The sequence below is a fragment of the Megalobrama amblycephala genome, linkage group LG2, assembly GCF_018812025.1.
Source record: "Megalobrama amblycephala isolate DHTTF-2021 linkage group LG2, ASM1881202v1, whole genome shotgun sequence".
Classification (NCBI taxonomy): Eukaryota; Metazoa; Chordata; class Actinopteri; order Cypriniformes; family Xenocyprididae; genus Megalobrama; species Megalobrama amblycephala.
The window spans coordinates 6,632,895-6,651,308 of NC_063045.1; the positions used below are offsets into that span (position 1 = coordinate 6,632,895).

At 35.2% G+C, this 18,414-nt stretch overlaps 3 protein-coding genes across 6 annotated transcripts in view; all 3 read right to left on the bottom strand.

Moving 5' to 3' along the window:
• The window catches only part of LOC125263285, a 1,003,076-nt gene that overhangs the window by 943,579 nt on the left and 41,083 nt on the right, over window positions 1-18,414 (bottom strand). The window lies entirely within an intron of this gene.
• LOC125263295 (ribonuclease-like 3) lies at window positions 1,236-10,552 on the bottom strand. 3 transcript variants are annotated; one of them, XM_048182307.1, is made up of 3 exons: window positions 10,251-10,552; window positions 9,638-9,697; window positions 1,236-1,952 (listed from the first exon to the last, which is right to left on the bottom strand). In XM_048182307.1, exon 3 carries the CDS (start codon window positions 1,947-1,949, stop codon window positions 1,494-1,496), a length of 456 nt encoding a protein of 151 aa, XP_048038264.1. In that variant the 5' UTR covers window positions 1,950-1,952; window positions 9,638-9,697; window positions 10,251-10,552; the 3' UTR covers window positions 1,236-1,493. The 3 variants fall into 3 exon arrangements, with proteins under 3 accessions (XP_048038264.1, XP_048038265.1, XP_048038263.1); XM_048182308.1 differs by lacking the exon at window positions 10,251-10,552 and having other exon boundaries at window positions 9,638-10,225; XM_048182306.1 differs by lacking the exons at window positions 9,638-9,697; window positions 10,251-10,552 and adding an exon at window positions 2,449-4,383.
• LOC125263288 lies at window positions 6,812-16,942 on the bottom strand. The gene is made up of 4 exons (XM_048182291.1): window positions 16,712-16,942; window positions 14,471-14,797; window positions 10,581-10,931; window positions 6,812-7,909 (listed from the first exon to the last, which is right to left on the bottom strand). Exons 1-4 carry the CDS (start codon window positions 16,761-16,763, stop codon window positions 7,773-7,775), a joined length of 867 nt encoding a protein of 288 aa, XP_048038248.1. The 5' UTR covers window positions 16,764-16,942; the 3' UTR covers window positions 6,812-7,772.

Sequence of the window (18,414 nt, forward strand, 5' to 3'; positions counted from 1 at the left end):
AAGCCCAAACAAACTTTGCTTATGAAATAACAGTCAACGGACTGGTTAGAGCTTAAATAGACAGATCGCAGATTATGCATCTATGTTTAATTTTCTTTACTCATAGTGTCAGTTCACCAACACAAATTCATCACTTTGTCAATGACCATTATTTATGTACAATAAAATCAAATTTATAACCAGGTTGAAAGAAAAACACAGCAGTTTGGTAGGTGCTATTCGTCTTTATGACCACTAGATGGCCACAACGTACACCGTGTTGAAAAGTGAAAGTGAAAGTGACATGTGAAGGCCAAGTATGGTAAATCACACACACACACACACACACACACACACACACACACACACACACACACACCCAGGGCAGTGGGCAACCGTTTTGCTGTGGCACCCTGGGAGCTATTAGGGGTTCGGTTCAGTCTTTATTCATGGCTGATACTCAATGTCTCATTTAATGAGATGTCAGAATTATTTGGTTTGCTTTATTTTATGATATTTCCTATAAGTTTGATAAACTTTGCAGAAAAAAAAAAACAAATAAAAATGTTCACAGTAACAGCAGCCCTGTTATTTTCACAATCAAAATAGAATCAAACCCACAAAAACTGGTTGGACCCAAAAGTGTAGCATAGTGACAACTAGACAACAATGCTGGACAATATTGTGGTGTCAGTGAAGAGAAGGAGGTTGTGGAAGAGGACGTTTTGATGAACCAGACTTGTGTAAGACATGCCTGTTTTCCATGTCCCATCACTGATATTCCTGGTGTCCTTGATCAGGTCAATGCTCACCTCAGTTTACTGATCTACACTTATCTGTAAAATATCACAGATTGATAGAAATGTCTATGAGCTAATGTTATGAAGTACAGTAGTCAACATTTGAAGAGGATCAAAAAAGTTAATCAAAGTTGTCCTAAGAACTAAGTTGTCCAAAGAAGAAGGTTTTAGGACAGCTTTGATGAAACTTTTGATCCACTTCAAATGTTGACTATAGTGTATAAAAACAAAACAAATAAACAAGTAGCAAGTAATAAACAAGTAAAACAAGTTTCATCACACAACTATTTTTAATGTACACTATGTATATGTGTGGAGCCCCAAGATGACCATGTTTGGACTTTTTTCGGTATGTACCACATTCCTATATCATGAAGGTATAGTCTCATTGAAGTAAATGGGTATTGTTTCCTTAAAACTAGTGTTGTTGAGATGCAAGACAATCAATCAGACAAGTTTATGGGTAGTAGAGAAGTTTTATTGAAGATTACAGATAGGTAGAAAAAACATCTGCATCTTTCTTCCCTCATCTGTTCTCGCTCATTCACTACTTTCATTAAAATGCTCAAAAAGTGTTAACAGAGTGATTAAAGGTTCATTAGACTAGCTGAATTGTGCACATAAGAACGATTACACACAGAGACATGCATGAAGAAGTGCAGAAAATTAACTTAAAAAAAATATTTTTAACATTAAAGCTCCATGAGGCTCTTTTCAGCCTGTCTTCTTTGTATCAGGTATGCCTTCTTCATAATGTACAGGCCAGCCTTCTGCACACCCCAACACAATGTAACGAGTGGACTTCTTCCCTTTACCATATTCACATCTTGGGGGTCTCTGCCCACTTTGTAAATTGCATGTGATCACCGGAAAAGGCTGGTTGCTCTTAAACAGGTCCCCTCCCTGTGGAGTTCCTCCTGTGCCACAAACTGCTCTGATATCATTTGAATTCGCTTGTATGAAGGTGTTGACAGGTTTGCAGCCATCATCATTTCCAGTGATATCTCTCTGTCTGATTTCACTGGTACACTTCTGCTCAGTCATATCAGGACCGAAATGCTGATTGAGGAATTTTATATAGCGGGGCTTTATATTGTCTGGTTGTCCATGAGTGAAGGATGAAACACTCAAGATCAGCAGCAGAATCACAGCAGACTGATGAATCTCCATGACCTGTGAACAATACATACATTAAAACACCTTTACTGACATTTGACTGACTAAAGCAGTTTAGATGTGATTAATTAAGAAAATACTGAAGAGACCCTTTCTTTATTTTTACTTGCACATAGCTTAGTTACTTTAAATGAACAAAGCTGTGCATGTTTTTGTACAAAGACCGTTCCAGTCCCTTTGTTTTTCTGTATTTGTGTTAAAGTGCTTTTGTCTGTACTTTATACTTGCTGATTAAAGTTCTAAAGTTCCTAAAGGGTTAGTTCACCCAAAAATGAAAATTCTGTCATTAATCACCAACCCCCAGGAAAAAAAAAAAAAAAAACCTCAAAGCATGTTGCTTTTTTATACTTATTACTCAATGCATTGAAGATTATTGACAGACCACCTTTGTACAAATTTTTCCACTTACCAAAAAAAAAAAAAAAAAAAAAAAAAAATACATATATATATATATATATATATATAAAATGAGCTTGTGTGAACTGATACTCACAGGTTGCAGTCTGTAGTCAGGAGAATTAATTTTCAAGTAGAGTATCTGCAGATCTCAAATCTTTCAGTCATCAGTTGCAAACAGACGTCTCAAACTCCGTGATGTGTGGCAGCAGCGGCGAGATCTCGGGAGAATGATGAAGCAGACACAGAGACCATAACATTCTCAAGATTATTAAGGAAGAAGGGTTATATTTATACACAAGATCAAGCAGAATCATCCACGATGTCCAGACCATCCAATCATAGTACTCAGAGGTCAAACCTTACCATATATAGTATATTAAGAAATATAATAACGAGTAGTTAAATGTTCAAATGTATGTGCTTGTCTTGAGTTCCCATTTGCTTGTGAGTGTATAAGTGTGTCCAAGGCCTGGTCCACGATGTGCACATAACAAAACGAAAAGAATTTACACAAGCGCAGTCTTACACAAGAACCGTCAGAAGTGGAATCTATAAGAAAATATTAACACTTGGTTTTAAAATGTCCAGGTCCACTCAGGCTTTGATCCTCAGACTATAAATTATTAAGCACTTGCACATCAAAATGTGACGTTTGCAGAGAGCAGCCAATAGTGTGACACGTGAAGAGTTGCAGAGTGATACTTCTCTGCTGAAGATTAAGAGATAATAACCAAATGGTAAAAATAATTTAAACACATTTGAAAGCTTTAGAGAACTGCTGGAAGAAAATTCAAAGTGAATTAATATTGACCCATAACAAGGGTAAATGAGAACAAATTTGATTATATCTTAATTGTATCATTAAATCATTGTATCATTAAATTTGTTATGCCTGGATTTTTTAAATATATTATGACGTGGTCAGTGATGTATTTCATACATGGTATAAACCTATATCTTAATATATCATGAGGATGTATATATATATATATGTGCTAATAATATATTGCCTTATATGAAACATATATGACATATATGAAACACATAGGTAAAGGCCGCAGCCTCTAGCATTAGTCGCTAGAGTGCCTCTTGAGATCGGGGAGTGAGGTTTACATGCACAGCTCTTACTGGCCTACGTCTATTAAACCTCACTTCCATCCGGGTCATGGCACCAAATGTGGTTATTCCAACTTGACCCTTACCTAGGTTTACCTGGTCTATTATCCAGTTTTCCAAGCCTGTTAATTCATGTTAATCACCTGTTTGCCACCTGATGTCACCTGATGGAGTTTGGGTTCCTTGCCGCTGTCATCCTTTGGCTTGCTTAGTTGGGGACACTTGACATTTGATATTCAACAGTGTTTTGATCTGCCTGCATTGACACCATTGTATGCGAACTGAGCTGGATGATGACATTACTGTTTACTCCAGTGCTGATATAGATAAATTAACTAAATTAATAACTATTGATTCTTACATCGGAATGAAACAACACTGAATTTACTTAAGATGGATACTGACACCATTTTCTTTAAGAGCTGCTGTGCAGCCAAATTTGTATACCAGGTATCACTGTAAAGCTGCTTTGACACAATCTGCATTGTAAAAAGCACTATATAAATAAACGTGACTTGACTTGAATACATCAGCAACTCCACAGTTACTGCCTTTAAATAAAGCAACAAGCAGCATAACATCAGTGTTTCTCAGCTCATCACTGACTTATTTAATGTCTTTTATCTTCAGTTGATTTCATCTAAGGCTGTGACTGAATTTAATTGTAGTTCTTGTGTTTCTCTTTTCTTCAGTGTTTCTGCTTGTTATCATCAGGTATCTTCAATAATGCTCAATCATCACTCAATCACTTAATTACCTAATTAACTTTAATCACTGCTCCAGTGTTACTTATAAAGGCAGGAACACATCAAGCTGACGGTCGGCCGTCGGGCAGTTTTCTCGGTGTGTTCCACACGGTCGGCTGAAGTTGGTCCTCGTTGGCTTTTTTTCGGCTGATTCGACATGTTGAATCGCCGTCAGAGCTTGTCGGTCCGTCGGGCCATCTGATCATTCTGATTGGCTGTTTAGCTACTGCCACCTGCTGGTTCAGAAAGGCATTTCATCTTACGCAGGCGCAGAATGGACGTGCTACTTGGCCGTCGGCTGTGGAGCGTCGGTTTGGTGTGTCAGGGCAACTTTGGACCTAGACGCTGCCGACGTGAGCCAACCCCGCAGTCTGCTTTCGTCGCTTACTAGTTCGTCGGCGTTGGCTTGGTGTGTTCCTGCCTTAAGGCAACCGACATCCTGTTCCTGATTTAAATTAAGAAGTTCTGTCATGGTCTCCACAGGAACTTAGGACAATCACCCCAACTGGTTCTGTATATATATGTGCCCATTCCCATTAGCTCTTAAACCATCTCCTTTTCCTCAGGGTGTCACCTGGTATGGTTGCATGAAGTTGTGGACAATGAAAAACAAGCCACCCAAGTAATGCGGTTGCTGGTGATCGGGTATGGAGGAGCTCACATTTTTTTAGCAGACTGCTTTAACTTCTCACAGCTCCCCTTTTGGCCTAACAAGTATCTGTCTCAGTGTAGATGCCCAGTGGCGGTAACCCCCTTCCTTACACTCTAAAAACTGCTGGGTTAAATATGGACAAAACCAGGGATTGGGTTGTTTTTACCCAGCCATTTTTTTTTTCAACCAAATTTGGATTTATCTTTTTAGCCAGCAATATAGTAATATAGTAAAAGGCATGTTTTTGCTCACCCCCAAATAGGAGCAAATTTGTGGGGTATTTTAAGCTGAAACTTGACCAGACCTGAGACTTATATTACATCTTGTGAAAGACGGCCTAAAAGGTGCCTTTTAACCCAACCTGCTGGGTTTGTCCATATTTTACCCAGCTTGGGTTTTTTTTAACCCAGCATTTTTTAGAGTGTAGGTTGTCCTCCGCTTAGACAAAAGAGGATCTTACCCATCATTGAGAAATCACTTCATGCACACTGGTAACTGCTCCTTCTCATTACAAAATATTTGACAGTTTTCTTCAACAGAATCAGGTATTTTCTGGAGCTTAGAGGAAGTGCACTCAAGAACCAGCAGAGCCATTAGGACTGTAAAACACGGAGACAGGTTGATTACAGCAGTATTCAATCACTAAAATCCAATAGACATTTTCAAAGCAGAAACATAGCAAATGCTGACATTATACTCAGTAAATTTACTTATCACAACTGTCCATTCAGTTTAATGTTCTTTCAGACAAACACAATCGGAGATGTACTTAAAAATATCCTGGCTTTATAATAGTAGTTAACAGGGGGGCCACATTTTGAAACAAACAAAAAAAAAGCATCCACCCATCATATATATAATCCATACAAATCCAGGGGGTAAAAAAGGCCTTCTGAAGTGAAGTGATGGGTTTTGGTTTGCTGATACTGGGCCAATACTGAGTCGCGTTCTGACCTGGAAGTGCTTAAAAACTAAACAGCATATGAGAATGACACAGAAGAGAAGATATTGTTGAATAAAGTCATTATTTTTGTTTTGTTTTTGCACACAAAAAGTATTCTCGTCACTTCATAACATTAAGGTTGAACCACTGCAGTCACATTGACTATTTTAATGATGTCTTACGAACCTTTCTGGACCTTGAAAGTGGTGGTTATATTGTTGTCTATGGAGGAGTCATATACCTCTCAGATTTCATCAAAAATATCTTAATTTGTGTTCTGAAGATGAATATGGGTTGGGAATGACATGAGGGTGAGTGATTAATGACATAATTTTCATTTTTGGGTGAACTAACCCTTTAAACCAGTGGTCGGCAACAGGCGGTCCGCGGGCCAAAACTGGCCTGCCAGCAATAATATCTTGCCCGTCTGTAATCGAGACGTTCTCAGTCATAAAACAATTCTGTTCATAAATGTTTCATTATGATGTATTGATTTTAATGTGTGGATATAAAAAAGAAACAAAATATCTTATGAAGTGGTTGGTAACCTCATTTACGCTGAAAAAAGCAAAAAAGGACAAGTTGAAAAGAAACAGTTTCCAATAAAATAAAATAATGGCAGACAATATGTCGAACCTCTTGAAAGAATGTTAAGGTATGGTTGGATACAAAAGTGTTGCACAGTGACAACTACAACAGCACTGCTGCACAATATTGTGGTGTCAGTGAAGAGAAGGAGGTTGTGGAAGAGGAAGTTTTGATGAACCAGACTTGTGTAAGACATGCCTGTTTTCCATGTGCCAACACTGATATTCCTGGTGTCCTTGAGCAGGTCAGTCTTCACCTCAGTTTACTGATCTACACTTATCTGTAAAATAACACAGATTGATAGAAATGTCTATGAGCTAATGTTATGAAGTGTACAGAGAAAAAAATCAGGTAAATTGATATTTATCTTCAAACTGGTGTTGTTGAGATACAAGACAATCAAGCAGACATGTTTAAGGGTAGTAGAGAAGTTTTATTGAGGATTACAGACAGGTGGAAAAAACATTTGCATCTTTCTTCCCTCATCTGTTTTCCCCATTCACTACTCCCATTTAAAAAAAAAGTGTTAACAGAGTGCTTAAAAATTCATAGCTGAAGACTAGCTGAATCTTGCACACGATAAGCACAATTACTCACAGAGACATACATGAAGAAGTGCAGAATATACCATTAACTTAAAGAAACAACGTAAAGTTATTTTTAACATTACGCTCATTTAAGGTAAAAACATGGTGAGATGAGAGACATTGAAGATATTCTGGTTCATATCAGAATCTCAAAGACAGAAGGGTAAATTTACTTATAACTTAAGGTGAACTTGTGTGCTGTTCTTCAATAGGAAAAAAAAAGAGAGATTTTCCTTAAATATAATTAGAGATTGTAAGATATAGATTTTTAAAACACAAAAAGCTATGCTTTGTTTTAAAATACATGTATACATCTATTGTGCTGATGTTCACAGCTGTGCTTCGGTAGACTTTGCTCTCAAACTGTGGCTGCTGGTTACATGTGAAGAACTGGTAAAACCACTGCACAATAACTAACTGAGGTCAAGTATTTATTTATCAGTTTTATTTTGGGCTTTGTGATTGATTCTGATTGTTTTGAAAAGGAGAAGTGAATAAATTATTAGCAAAATATTGTAAAGCTTTGTGAGGCTCTATTCAGCCTGTCTTATCTCCATCAATTATACCTTCATCATAATGTACAGGCCAGCCGTCTTCACACCCTAACACTATATAACGAGTGTCCCGGATCTCTCTGTATTCACAGTTTGGATGTCTCTCCCCACTTTTTAATTTACAAATGACCACAAACTGTGTTAATATTATTTGAATTTGCTGGTATGAAGGTGTTAATTTCTTTGCAGCCATTGGAGGTTTGGTGGCGTGATTTTCCTTGTGCGGATCACATCAGTACATCTCTGTACATTCATGTTGCCAAACACATGCTGGTCTCAGAAATGCTGATAACCTGCTGGTTGACCATGAGTAGAGAAGGACACAAAGATCAGCAGCAGAATCACAGCAGACTGATGAATCTCCATGACCTGTGAACAATACATACATGAAAACACCTTTACTGACATTTGACTGACTAAAGCAGTTTAGATGTGATTAATTAAGAACATACTTAATAGAATAAATGATGGGACCCTTTTTTTTTACTTGCACATATCTTAGATACTTTACATTAACCTCCAGCTGTGCAAGTTTTTGTACATAGAGTCTCTTCTGTATTTGTGTTAAAGACAAATTTCTTTTATATCTTATATTTGATGAGTAAAGTTCTAAGGTTCTTACTTCATTGTTCTGGGTAAATAAATATTTTGTTCTAAGAGTTGTCTTCTTTTGCCTGAAGGCTTTACTTTATCACAGCATAGTAATACTGATGAAATTTCCTCCAAACACGAGTTTAGACTTCACTGTTGTCCATTGATGGAGTATTTATTGCAAACCTAACATGGCCTTTAAACTCTTTCATCAGTCCCATTTGTTATTTGTAAATATTCAAAAATGGAAAACATTACTGGTGTTTCAAAGTCCAGTTTCAACCACATCTGAGCTCCTAGATTTTTAAATGACCTAAAATATCCTGAATGCCTATAAAATACAATGTATAGCTCCCTCAGTCAGACTTGATGACCGCAGCAAATAACAGCATGTTCGAAAATAGAGAATCCTGATGAAGATATAACCAACATTAAATGTGGACATTAAAAAGAAACAAAATTATCTACTTCTCATTTACATTAAAAAAAGCACTTTATCTTTGTCTGACTGCAATGGAATGGAGCCCAAGGGTAATGTTTGAGAAACAGTTTAGTCTGGGCAGTCAGCATGCTTGTTTGTTTTCTTGACATTAGAGGTGTTATATATGTGATATATATATAAGTATGATGTTCCTTAAAGCTGCAGTCCACGATTTTTGGCCCTCTAGCGGTTAATAAACAGAACTGCACGCATCTTACGGAGGAACATTGTAGCCGGAGCTACTTTTCTCCGTGTATGTCTATGGCGAGTCACGCAGTTACTGTGATACTCTGCGACGAGTCCTACCAGTCTGGTCTGAAATAGTCAGAATATTATGGTACACTTATTATAAGTGTACCATAATGATTCAGGATAAGAAAAAAACACGGTTTGGAAAATGGATTCATGTTGTATATTCTCATTATATAATTTTTGTAAATTTTTAACACAAAAAAAGTTGCAGACTGCAGCTTTAAACGTTCTTTCAACTTAATTTTGATTAAAATTCTAGGAACGTTGATTTGTAACATTCCAAGAACATAAATTGTCCAGTTTCCTTAATGTTAGTAGAATGTTATTTAAAGGTTAGAATGATGTTCCTGAAACATTCTTTCAATCATTCAAACACCTGCTGTGAACAAACACTGAAAGAAAGAGAAATAAGAACACAAACTACGACTGCAGGCTGTGGCTGAAGAAATTTGTAGTTTGTGTTCTAATTTCTCTTTCTTTCAGTGTGTTCAGGATGTTTTATGTTCTTGGAAAGTTACAAATCGTAGAATAGAATGTTGAATTTTAAATCAAAATTAAGTTGAAAGATCGTTTGAGGAACATTATACCTTATAAAAACATTCCTGTAACGTCAAGAAAACTGGACGTTTTTTTACATTCCCAGAACCAACACTGAATATTTAGAGAACAAAATTATATATATATATATATATATATACACACATGACATGAGGGTGAGTAATTAATGACAGAAAATTTAAGAAATCACAGAAATTGTTTTTAGGTGAACTAACCCTTTAAGGATGACCCATGTCCCTCAAAGGAATGTCATTTTGGTTATCAACATCATCATCCATAAGAGAATACTGGTTCACAAAAGGTAAAAAGAAATGAGAAGGACTGATGTTACACTTACACAAACACATAAAAATACAGACTTGGAATTGTGTTTTATGTACAGAGGTTTTCATTTCCTAAATATTTAACACTGTCTTAAATGGTATCAAACTGTCATCTGCACTTCAGTAATACAAAATTGAAGTATTGATTTTAATATCACATCTAAAATGCCTAAAATGTTGTATTGGTGTTTTCTAATAAGACACTTGCTCTCTGACAAAAGTTGCACTTTATGTTTTTATATGAATTGTAGTTAATTTGGGAGTTATTTGCGTTTTTGATTTTTTTTTTTTTTTTTTTTTTTTTTTGACACTGCCTCACTGTTGAACTGTGTTAAATAATAAAGGACAAAAATGACTATTCACAGTTTACATTTATGTTTGCATGCAGAATTATAATTATATAATTATATAAAAATATATTTCATACCACTTTTCTTTTAGAGGTTTTTTTTTTTTTTTTTGCACTGTAAATCTCATATTTATTGTTAAATCAGCATGTAATTACATTCTGTTGTACTGGTGTGTACATCTTGTGGCGATAGTAAATCACACCAACAGCTGCAGTCATCAGCAGCAGAACACCAACAACTATTCCTGCTTTTACACCTGAAGACAAACCTGAATCTGGAACAGCTAAAGACAGACATTCAATGTTACATACAACTGCATTTTGCAAGTTAATAACATTAGTCAAAATGTCATTGATCCCTTTTTAAACAGTCCATTACCCAACATTTATTGGGCTGATTTAAAAATATTGAACTGTTTTTTTTTTTTTTGTTTTTTTTTAATTTCTTGAGAGAAAATGCATTGAATGACTGAATAATATACTCACCAGTGACAGTAACATTGAATCTCTTCACTCTGGTGATGCTGAAGCTGCTGTTCCTGATGATGATAATCTTCAGTTCATAAAGTCCAGAGTCTGTGTTTCTGGTGTTCATGATGGTCAGAGATCCAGTCTGATTGTCCAGCTTCAGTCTGTCTCTGAATCTCTCATCACCATCTTTACACTGATCATCTGTACAGTTATAACTGAGATTACTGATTTCAGCAATGAGAGTATCATTAAAATACCACAACATTAAATAATTTTGTTTTTTTATTACACCAGGATCTAAAGTGAGAGATTCTGCCTCCTTCACTGACTTTCTCTTCACTTCATCTCGTTCAGCAGCAGAAAGACCTGAAACACAAACCAACAGATGAATGAACTTGAAATTCTTTAGATGAAAACAACAAACATGAGAGAACTGTGATCACGAATGAAATTGCACTGTAAAAAATAATAATAATAATAATTCACTCAACTTAACTTTTTGAGATATCTTTTTGCACTGACTCTGTTAAGTTGTATTTAGAATATTAAGAATGTTCAACTTGACAAATTTAATGTTGTTTAGTTGGATTAACTTTATGAAAGTAAGGTGAACTTACTTTTTTAAGTTTTCAGTACAAATGTTCCCTATAAAATGTTTTTTGTTCACTCAACTTAACTTTTTGAGGTACTAATTTCCACTAACTTATTTAAGTTTTAATTACTTAGAATTTTAAGTAGTTTCAATTTGACAAATTTAGTTATCTAAACTTACAGTTCAATAGTTTTCAATACCAATGTTCATGTAACCTAATTTGGCTTATTTTATTAATTCAACCAATTAAAAAATTATTTTATTTAAATTGTTCTTTCATGTCGATTGTAAGTAATTATTTTATTTCAACTGTTTCAGCCATGCTTCGGTTGAGAACTTTATTCCCATTTAAATTCATTTCTACTGCAAAGAATAACTGATCTGATGTCAGCCACTGAAACATCAACATCAAATCAATTACATTTCTCAAGATCCGAGCAGAGGACGATTAAACAACTCCAAAAACAGACCAGTTTGACTTTATTTCTTTCATAAGTTCTTTCTGAGAATTAACAGAGGTTTAGATCTAATTAATGTTGATTTTTTTTATTTAAAAAAAATTGTTTGAAATCACTATTTTAGTGAAAAGTTTTTACACCAGTTGCAGCAGTTGTGCTTTGATAAAGTAGATCAGCTGAAGTTGTCGGCTTTTTACGACATTCAAATGCCTTTTACAGTGATTTAAATTATGTGTAAATGACTGCTTCCAAACAAATATAGTAATAATAAGTCTGAGGCCCTACTGAACTATAAAAATATTTTTTTATTTACAGTTTTTTTCAATTGCTAACATACTTTTGTCCATTCTGTAGTCACATTTTCAAAACTCTAAACACATTTAGCAGAACATCCGTCTGTTGTGACCATACCATTAACACAATTCATGTCGTTTTCACACAAAATTCAGACAATTAACACATTTCTTAAATGCTTAAATTTTCGTTTCATATAAGCTTACCTCAAACCAAAATCATGGATCGTTCTCATCTTATTTGCAAATGCTTAAACACAGCAAGTCAGAAATGAAGACCCAATGTTCCAATCTTTAAATATAGGATAAAATCTATACTTTTGCAACAACAGCAGTACTGGAAAAGTACTGGGAAAAATATAAAACAAATACTGAAACAAATGATAAGCATTTTTAATTAGCAGATCACTGAAATATTGAGAAATAGTTTCCAATCTCAGTTGGAGGCACAGTCAGGGGATGAACTTCTTTCCATTACATGGACACACAGTAAAATAGGACTCTTTGAATCGGATTTGTTCAGTGTGGATGAAGAACAACAGAGGAGCAGAGAGAAAATAATATCTGGGTGAGGGAGAGGAATAGATGAAGGAGGAAAGGAGAAGTTGGATCAGGACAAGGGAGAAGAAGAGGTGTAGGAGAGGAGGAAGAATGCTGGACTGTGCATCTCTGTGTTTTTTCACTTACATGTGGAACCTATGAAAGCTTATTTCTGCCATGAATACAAAATAAAAAAGGTAATTATGTCTTTTTATCTCACAATTCTGACTTTTTAAACTCAATTCCTATAGTTTTTATATCACAATTCTGAGGGAAAAAAGTCAGAATTGTAATATGTAAACTCACAATTGCAAAATAAATAAATAAATAAATAGAATTGTGAGATAAGAAGTCACAATTACCTTTTATACTTTTTTTTATTCTGTGGCAGAAAAAAAGCTTCAACAGTAACCAAAGGCCATGTATGTTGGATTTGTTGTTGATCAATGGCAGCAATTTCATGTTTTCATTTCAGTACAAGCTTCATGTAAAGCTTTTACTACAACAATTCCACTACCACTGTTCCATATATGCAGAATATGTGGTCTGCGTAGGGCACTAGCTACCAAGGGGACACCATCCCACCATCTATGGGCACCATCACACACCCAACCCCAGAAAGAGATTTCAACCAAGGGTCCAACTGAAGTTCTGCATAGGGGACTCATCTGACCAGTAGTTGCCCTGAGCAATTCTGTTACTTTCTTCTTTTTCTCTTTTTCTACTGCACATTCTATAAAATAATGACTCACTTCTGTTGCCAAGAATGCACACATTCAACACTCAACCAAAAATGTAGAATGGCTTACATGCATTATACTATTACTGTAGTAAAAGGAAACTGAATTATAAAAACAATGGATTTCATATTTTCTGCAGGTAGAACTGAAACATGACAAGTAAATGCAGTTTTCATAATGCCATCAACTGTTAGTATTTTGACGGTCATTGCACTTTGATTGACTATTTGTTCATGTTGGATAGAAAACTAGTGCTATGTTTTGACAGAACGACTCAATTTTGAATCAGGTTTGCTGTATTTTGATGGATGGATGGTATATGTTGAAAAAGGTTTTTAGCGTTTTGAAATGATGACTTTGTGTTTATATAACAAAATATGGTTTTGGGCAGAAAATTAACTATTTGGCTAACTGTGTGATGTTTGTGTGTTGCTGTGTTAAGAGTTTAGAAAAAGTACTTTAAGTATTGCTAAATGCTTGTTAGCAATTGAAAAAAACTGTAACAAATTTAGCTGTGAGAAAGAGCACTGACACAAGCTGAGCATATCCAAGACATCTTTTATGCAACAATTTTAAACTGGGCATAATACCGTAGTCCAAAACCTACTGTCCAGCAAGTTGTTGTTTTTTTTTTTTTTTTTAATTCTTCAGATGATCAGATTGTCATGACACTGTTGGAACAAATGCTGCAGTATCACAAGATCAGCAGAAAGTTTAGAAGCACTAATATCACTAAACCCGAACATCAGTGATGAGGTTTCAGATATGATCAATGAAACAAACCACTTTATGATGCTTATATTATTAATAAGCAAGCCTCTTCTATCTGTTTTTTTTTACCACAACAAACATGATTTCTAAACAGTGTTAAAAAAGCAAAAAATAAATAATTTTTTTTTTTTTTAAAAATCAAGGATCAAGAGCACAACTAAAGGAAACACTATTCATTACATTCCACTATTCATTCACGTCATATGGTGACTTATATATATATATATATATATATATATATATTTTTTTTTTTTTTTTTTCCAATTATAAATAAATAAATAAAGTGAAGCTTTTTTTGAGTTGTTTAATCATCCTCTGAGATCTTGAGAGATTTAATTTAATTGTTTGCAGTTGATGTTTCAGTGGCTGACATCAGATCAATTATTATTTATTTATATATATATATTTACAATTGACAGAAGAACAATTGAAATAAATATTTTTTTTGTTTTAACTATGAAAATAAATCAAATAAAGTTAAATGAAAATGAGTTTACACATACTGACTTACCATGAACAGTAACATTGAAAATTTTCCCACTGATTCTGCTGCTGATCATTTTCAGTTCATAAAGTCCAGAGTCTGTGTTTGTGGTGTTCATGATGGTCAGAGATCCAGTCTGATGATCCAGCGTCAGTCTGTCTCTGAATCTCTCATTACCTTCATTACACTGAACATCTGTACAACTGTAACTGAGATCTCCACTGATTTCTGCTATTCGAATGTCATTAAAATACCATCTAATATCTTCTTGTTGGTTTGTTTTAACACCAGTGATTAGAGTGACTGAATCTCCTTCCATCACTGACTCTAAATCTGATCCAACACCGAAAATACCTGGAGAAGAAATGAACAGTTTTTCTACAAAATATTTTTAATCCTGCTGTTCGAATCTTCTACTTAAATAGTGTTTAGGCTACATTACATTTTATTAATTTGGCAGAATTTATGCAGTGAGGACTGTGCAGTGTTTGATTATTCAATTTCAGTTCACCTGAAAATCTTAAAGCACTGTTTACAAGGTTACATGACTCTGCTTTATTATTTTATCCAGTGTAAAACCCGGACGTCGCCACACAAATGTGGCTTTTTGTTAATGACTGTCCTGTACGGAGTTAATATTGTGCCATAATCAAACAAACAAATCCAGCATTTTGCAAACAAACATGATCTGCTTTGCAAAGGAAAACTCGACTCGCAAACAAAGTGATGTGCAAATACAAAGGTCAGTTTGAGCGAAACGCATCCGATACCTAGTAAATACAGGGCTGGTATCTCGGATATTGATACAGATGATACTTTTTACTTTCAAAAGCATGCACTTGCATACCTCTAAATGAAACTGATCTTTTAAATTATTTGTAAGAATTAAATAGGTAATTATACAGCATTATATTTAAAAGCCTTTTTTATATTCAAAATGCCTTAAATGTAAATTATTAGATTATGTTGTTGTTTACACTGTCAAAAAAGTGCTAAAATTTTACCTTTAGATTCTCACTGGAGCAGTGCATATTAATGCACGTCCTGATTTTGCAGAGTTAGGCGCTTCCTGGGTCAACATATTTTGTTGATCCTGGAACAACATTCCTGACCAAAAATTTTTCCGTAAACGTAACCCTAAGTTATCCCTAAAATCAGAGGGAAATGATAGGTGAATAGCACTGTAGAAGCACCAAACCCTGGTTGTAAGCTTTAACTTGACATAAACTGTAAACTTGTCCCTCAGATCTGATTGATTAAATGGAATGTTGGTCCAGGATCAACAAAGATGTTTGCGATGATACTTTGCGAAATCAGGTGCTGCCATATGAGTACCCTTTATGTGCAGATAAGGTACAAAAGTTTTCTGCAGTGATAAAGCAGATCAACATGTCTGTTTTAACAGTCAAATGACTGCAATAAAGTGGTTTAAACAACTACTTTTTCTGTAGTTTTGCTTGTATTTGGAATTGAAAAGTTATATGAGAAGAAAATAATAAACTCAAATAACGTGACGAAAATAATTTGTAACACTGAAGTGACTTAAGATTATTCAAAACTAACCTATTTAAAAGTTCAACACAACACACTTTGACATCAGCACTCATCACACAAACCTCAACAATGGTGACAATAAAAATAAAATAAAATAAAATTTAGCTGCATAATTTATTCATGCCAGAATGCATGCTGGGAACCATGAATGTGTTTTGTATGCTGGCATGAAGCATGTCACCATTGTTGCAGTTCATATGCCGAATGTTGATGTCTGTGAGTGTATGAAAGACACAAGACATGTCTTAAACAAAAAGTTAATGTTATTTATGCATTCATAAACATTAATGCTGTTGAAACAACAAAACTAAGTTGAAAGAACGTTTCGCTCACGTCAAGAAAACTGGACATTTTTACGTTCCTAGAATCAACACTGAATATTTGAAGAACGTTCTTATAACAAAATTCTGTTAGCTGGGATCTCTGGACTCCCAAAAGCAGTGTAATCCTAAACTGACCTCATAATCTAGTGATCGCAATGTCTTGTGACTTCCTTGCGCTTCTTGAAACGCAGACAGTCCAGTTTGAATGAGCCAGCAGCGAGCGCTCTGTCACCGTCTTTCAGCATTTGCGTATGATCTGAGCAGGAGCAAGTTCTTTTATACTACACAATTATTAGATAACAGTTTATTTTTCCACTTCGTATTACAAATCGTATTTGGGTACAGCAGTCACAATCACCTGAAGAAAGATTGTAATAAATAAAGGTCTTACCATTGTCGAGCATAATCAAGACCACCAAGAGTAAATTAAAGAGAAGCTTCATTTTTCCCACTTTCCCCCCTCATGATTCTGATCATAAAAGCATTCTGTTCTTCTGCTTTAAATCCGGTGACACAGTTCTTTCGCTAATCAAGTGAAATTACATAGCAGCCTCTCTAATGCAAGGTGTGTAGTGAAAACCCAAAGTAGTGTTTAATTTGAGCAGATGACAGTAGGTGCGTGCATGAGACAGACAGAGCAGACCTGCTCATAGGTCTCTTTAGGGGGCGTTTTTTGGGAGGTTTTTTTTTTTTTTTTTTTTAAACGGATAGGTGTCTTTTTTTATATCCCATCAAAAAAGTATAGGGACGCCAAGAGGCCATCTATTATTATTATTATTATTATTATTATTATTATTTTCTTGTGATCACAACTATTTTTTAATGTCTAGATCACAAGGAAACTTATGTCAAGATTATGATAAATAAAAAAAAAATAATGCTGCATGCTTTTAGGCTTTCTGTACAACAAGGAAACTATTGGCCTATGCGTTGTTTTCCGAGTGCCTGCAAGGAAACATTCACATATTTTGAAGTGCATCAATAAATATATAAGACTTGTACAGAGGTGTATAGTCCAGGGGTCAGAAAGTAGAAGTCCTGCCATATTTTTCATTCCACCCACTGAAGCAGTGTTAAAGTTAATGAGATAATTAAGTGATAAATTGAGTGACGATTGACCATTATTGAAGACACCTGATGATAACAAGCAGAATCACCAAAAGAGAAAATCACAATTTTTAAGACACCATCATGTAGATGAGTGTTTGCTTTAGTTTGGCTCTTGACCCGTGACTTTTTATTATTAGATCTTGTTTGAGCTGTTAACTGAGTTGTAACAGCCAGACAAGCAGAAAAGAAAAGCAGAAAAAGAGAAAAAAGATGATCAGGTGTTGTTGGTTATGTTTTCACATAATTGTAGTTTGATCTGAGTCACTGAACTCATTTAAAGCCCAATCTCTGAGTTAGATTTACATTATTGATTACAGCAGCACTGTGATTCTACAGCACAAGATCAGCTTTATCAATATAATCCAAAGGGTTTCACAAAAGTTGTTCTGAATAAAACAAAAAGATCTTTCTTTTAGGCCGTGTGTCCACCAGAGCGTTTTTTCCAGCTGCTAGCATACTTTTTCAATTGTTTTCAATGGGAGCGCCGCGTTTTTTAAACGCCAGGAGCGTAACGAGGCGCTGAGCGTCTTTTTCACGCTCAAGCGCTGAGAGCTCAGCGTTTTTTACTGGTCGCCTTGAGTTGAAGAATGTTCAACTTTGAGTAAAACGCTGCGCTCATCACTGTCACTTTTTAGCCAGCCGTCCAATCAGAGTGGAGGAGGGGCGGGACAAATACTACACCGGCCAACCGTCACAACATTCGTGCTGTACAACAACATCAACAAACAGAGAACGGAACAAAATGGATGAGAAATTAATATTGCTGCTCTCCGAAAATACATAGCACAGTAATTTCACATTGTGTCAACATTTTAAGTCTGAAACAAATTACCTGTAAAATCAGTTATAAGTAACAGTACTGCAGATATTCCATATCATAGCAACAGAGCAGCTCAACGGGAAAAAACACTGCGCTGCAAAAGCGCTCACAGACGGGCGTTTTAAGCAGAGCGCCTAGCGTTTTCAGCTGGCTAAAAACGCTCT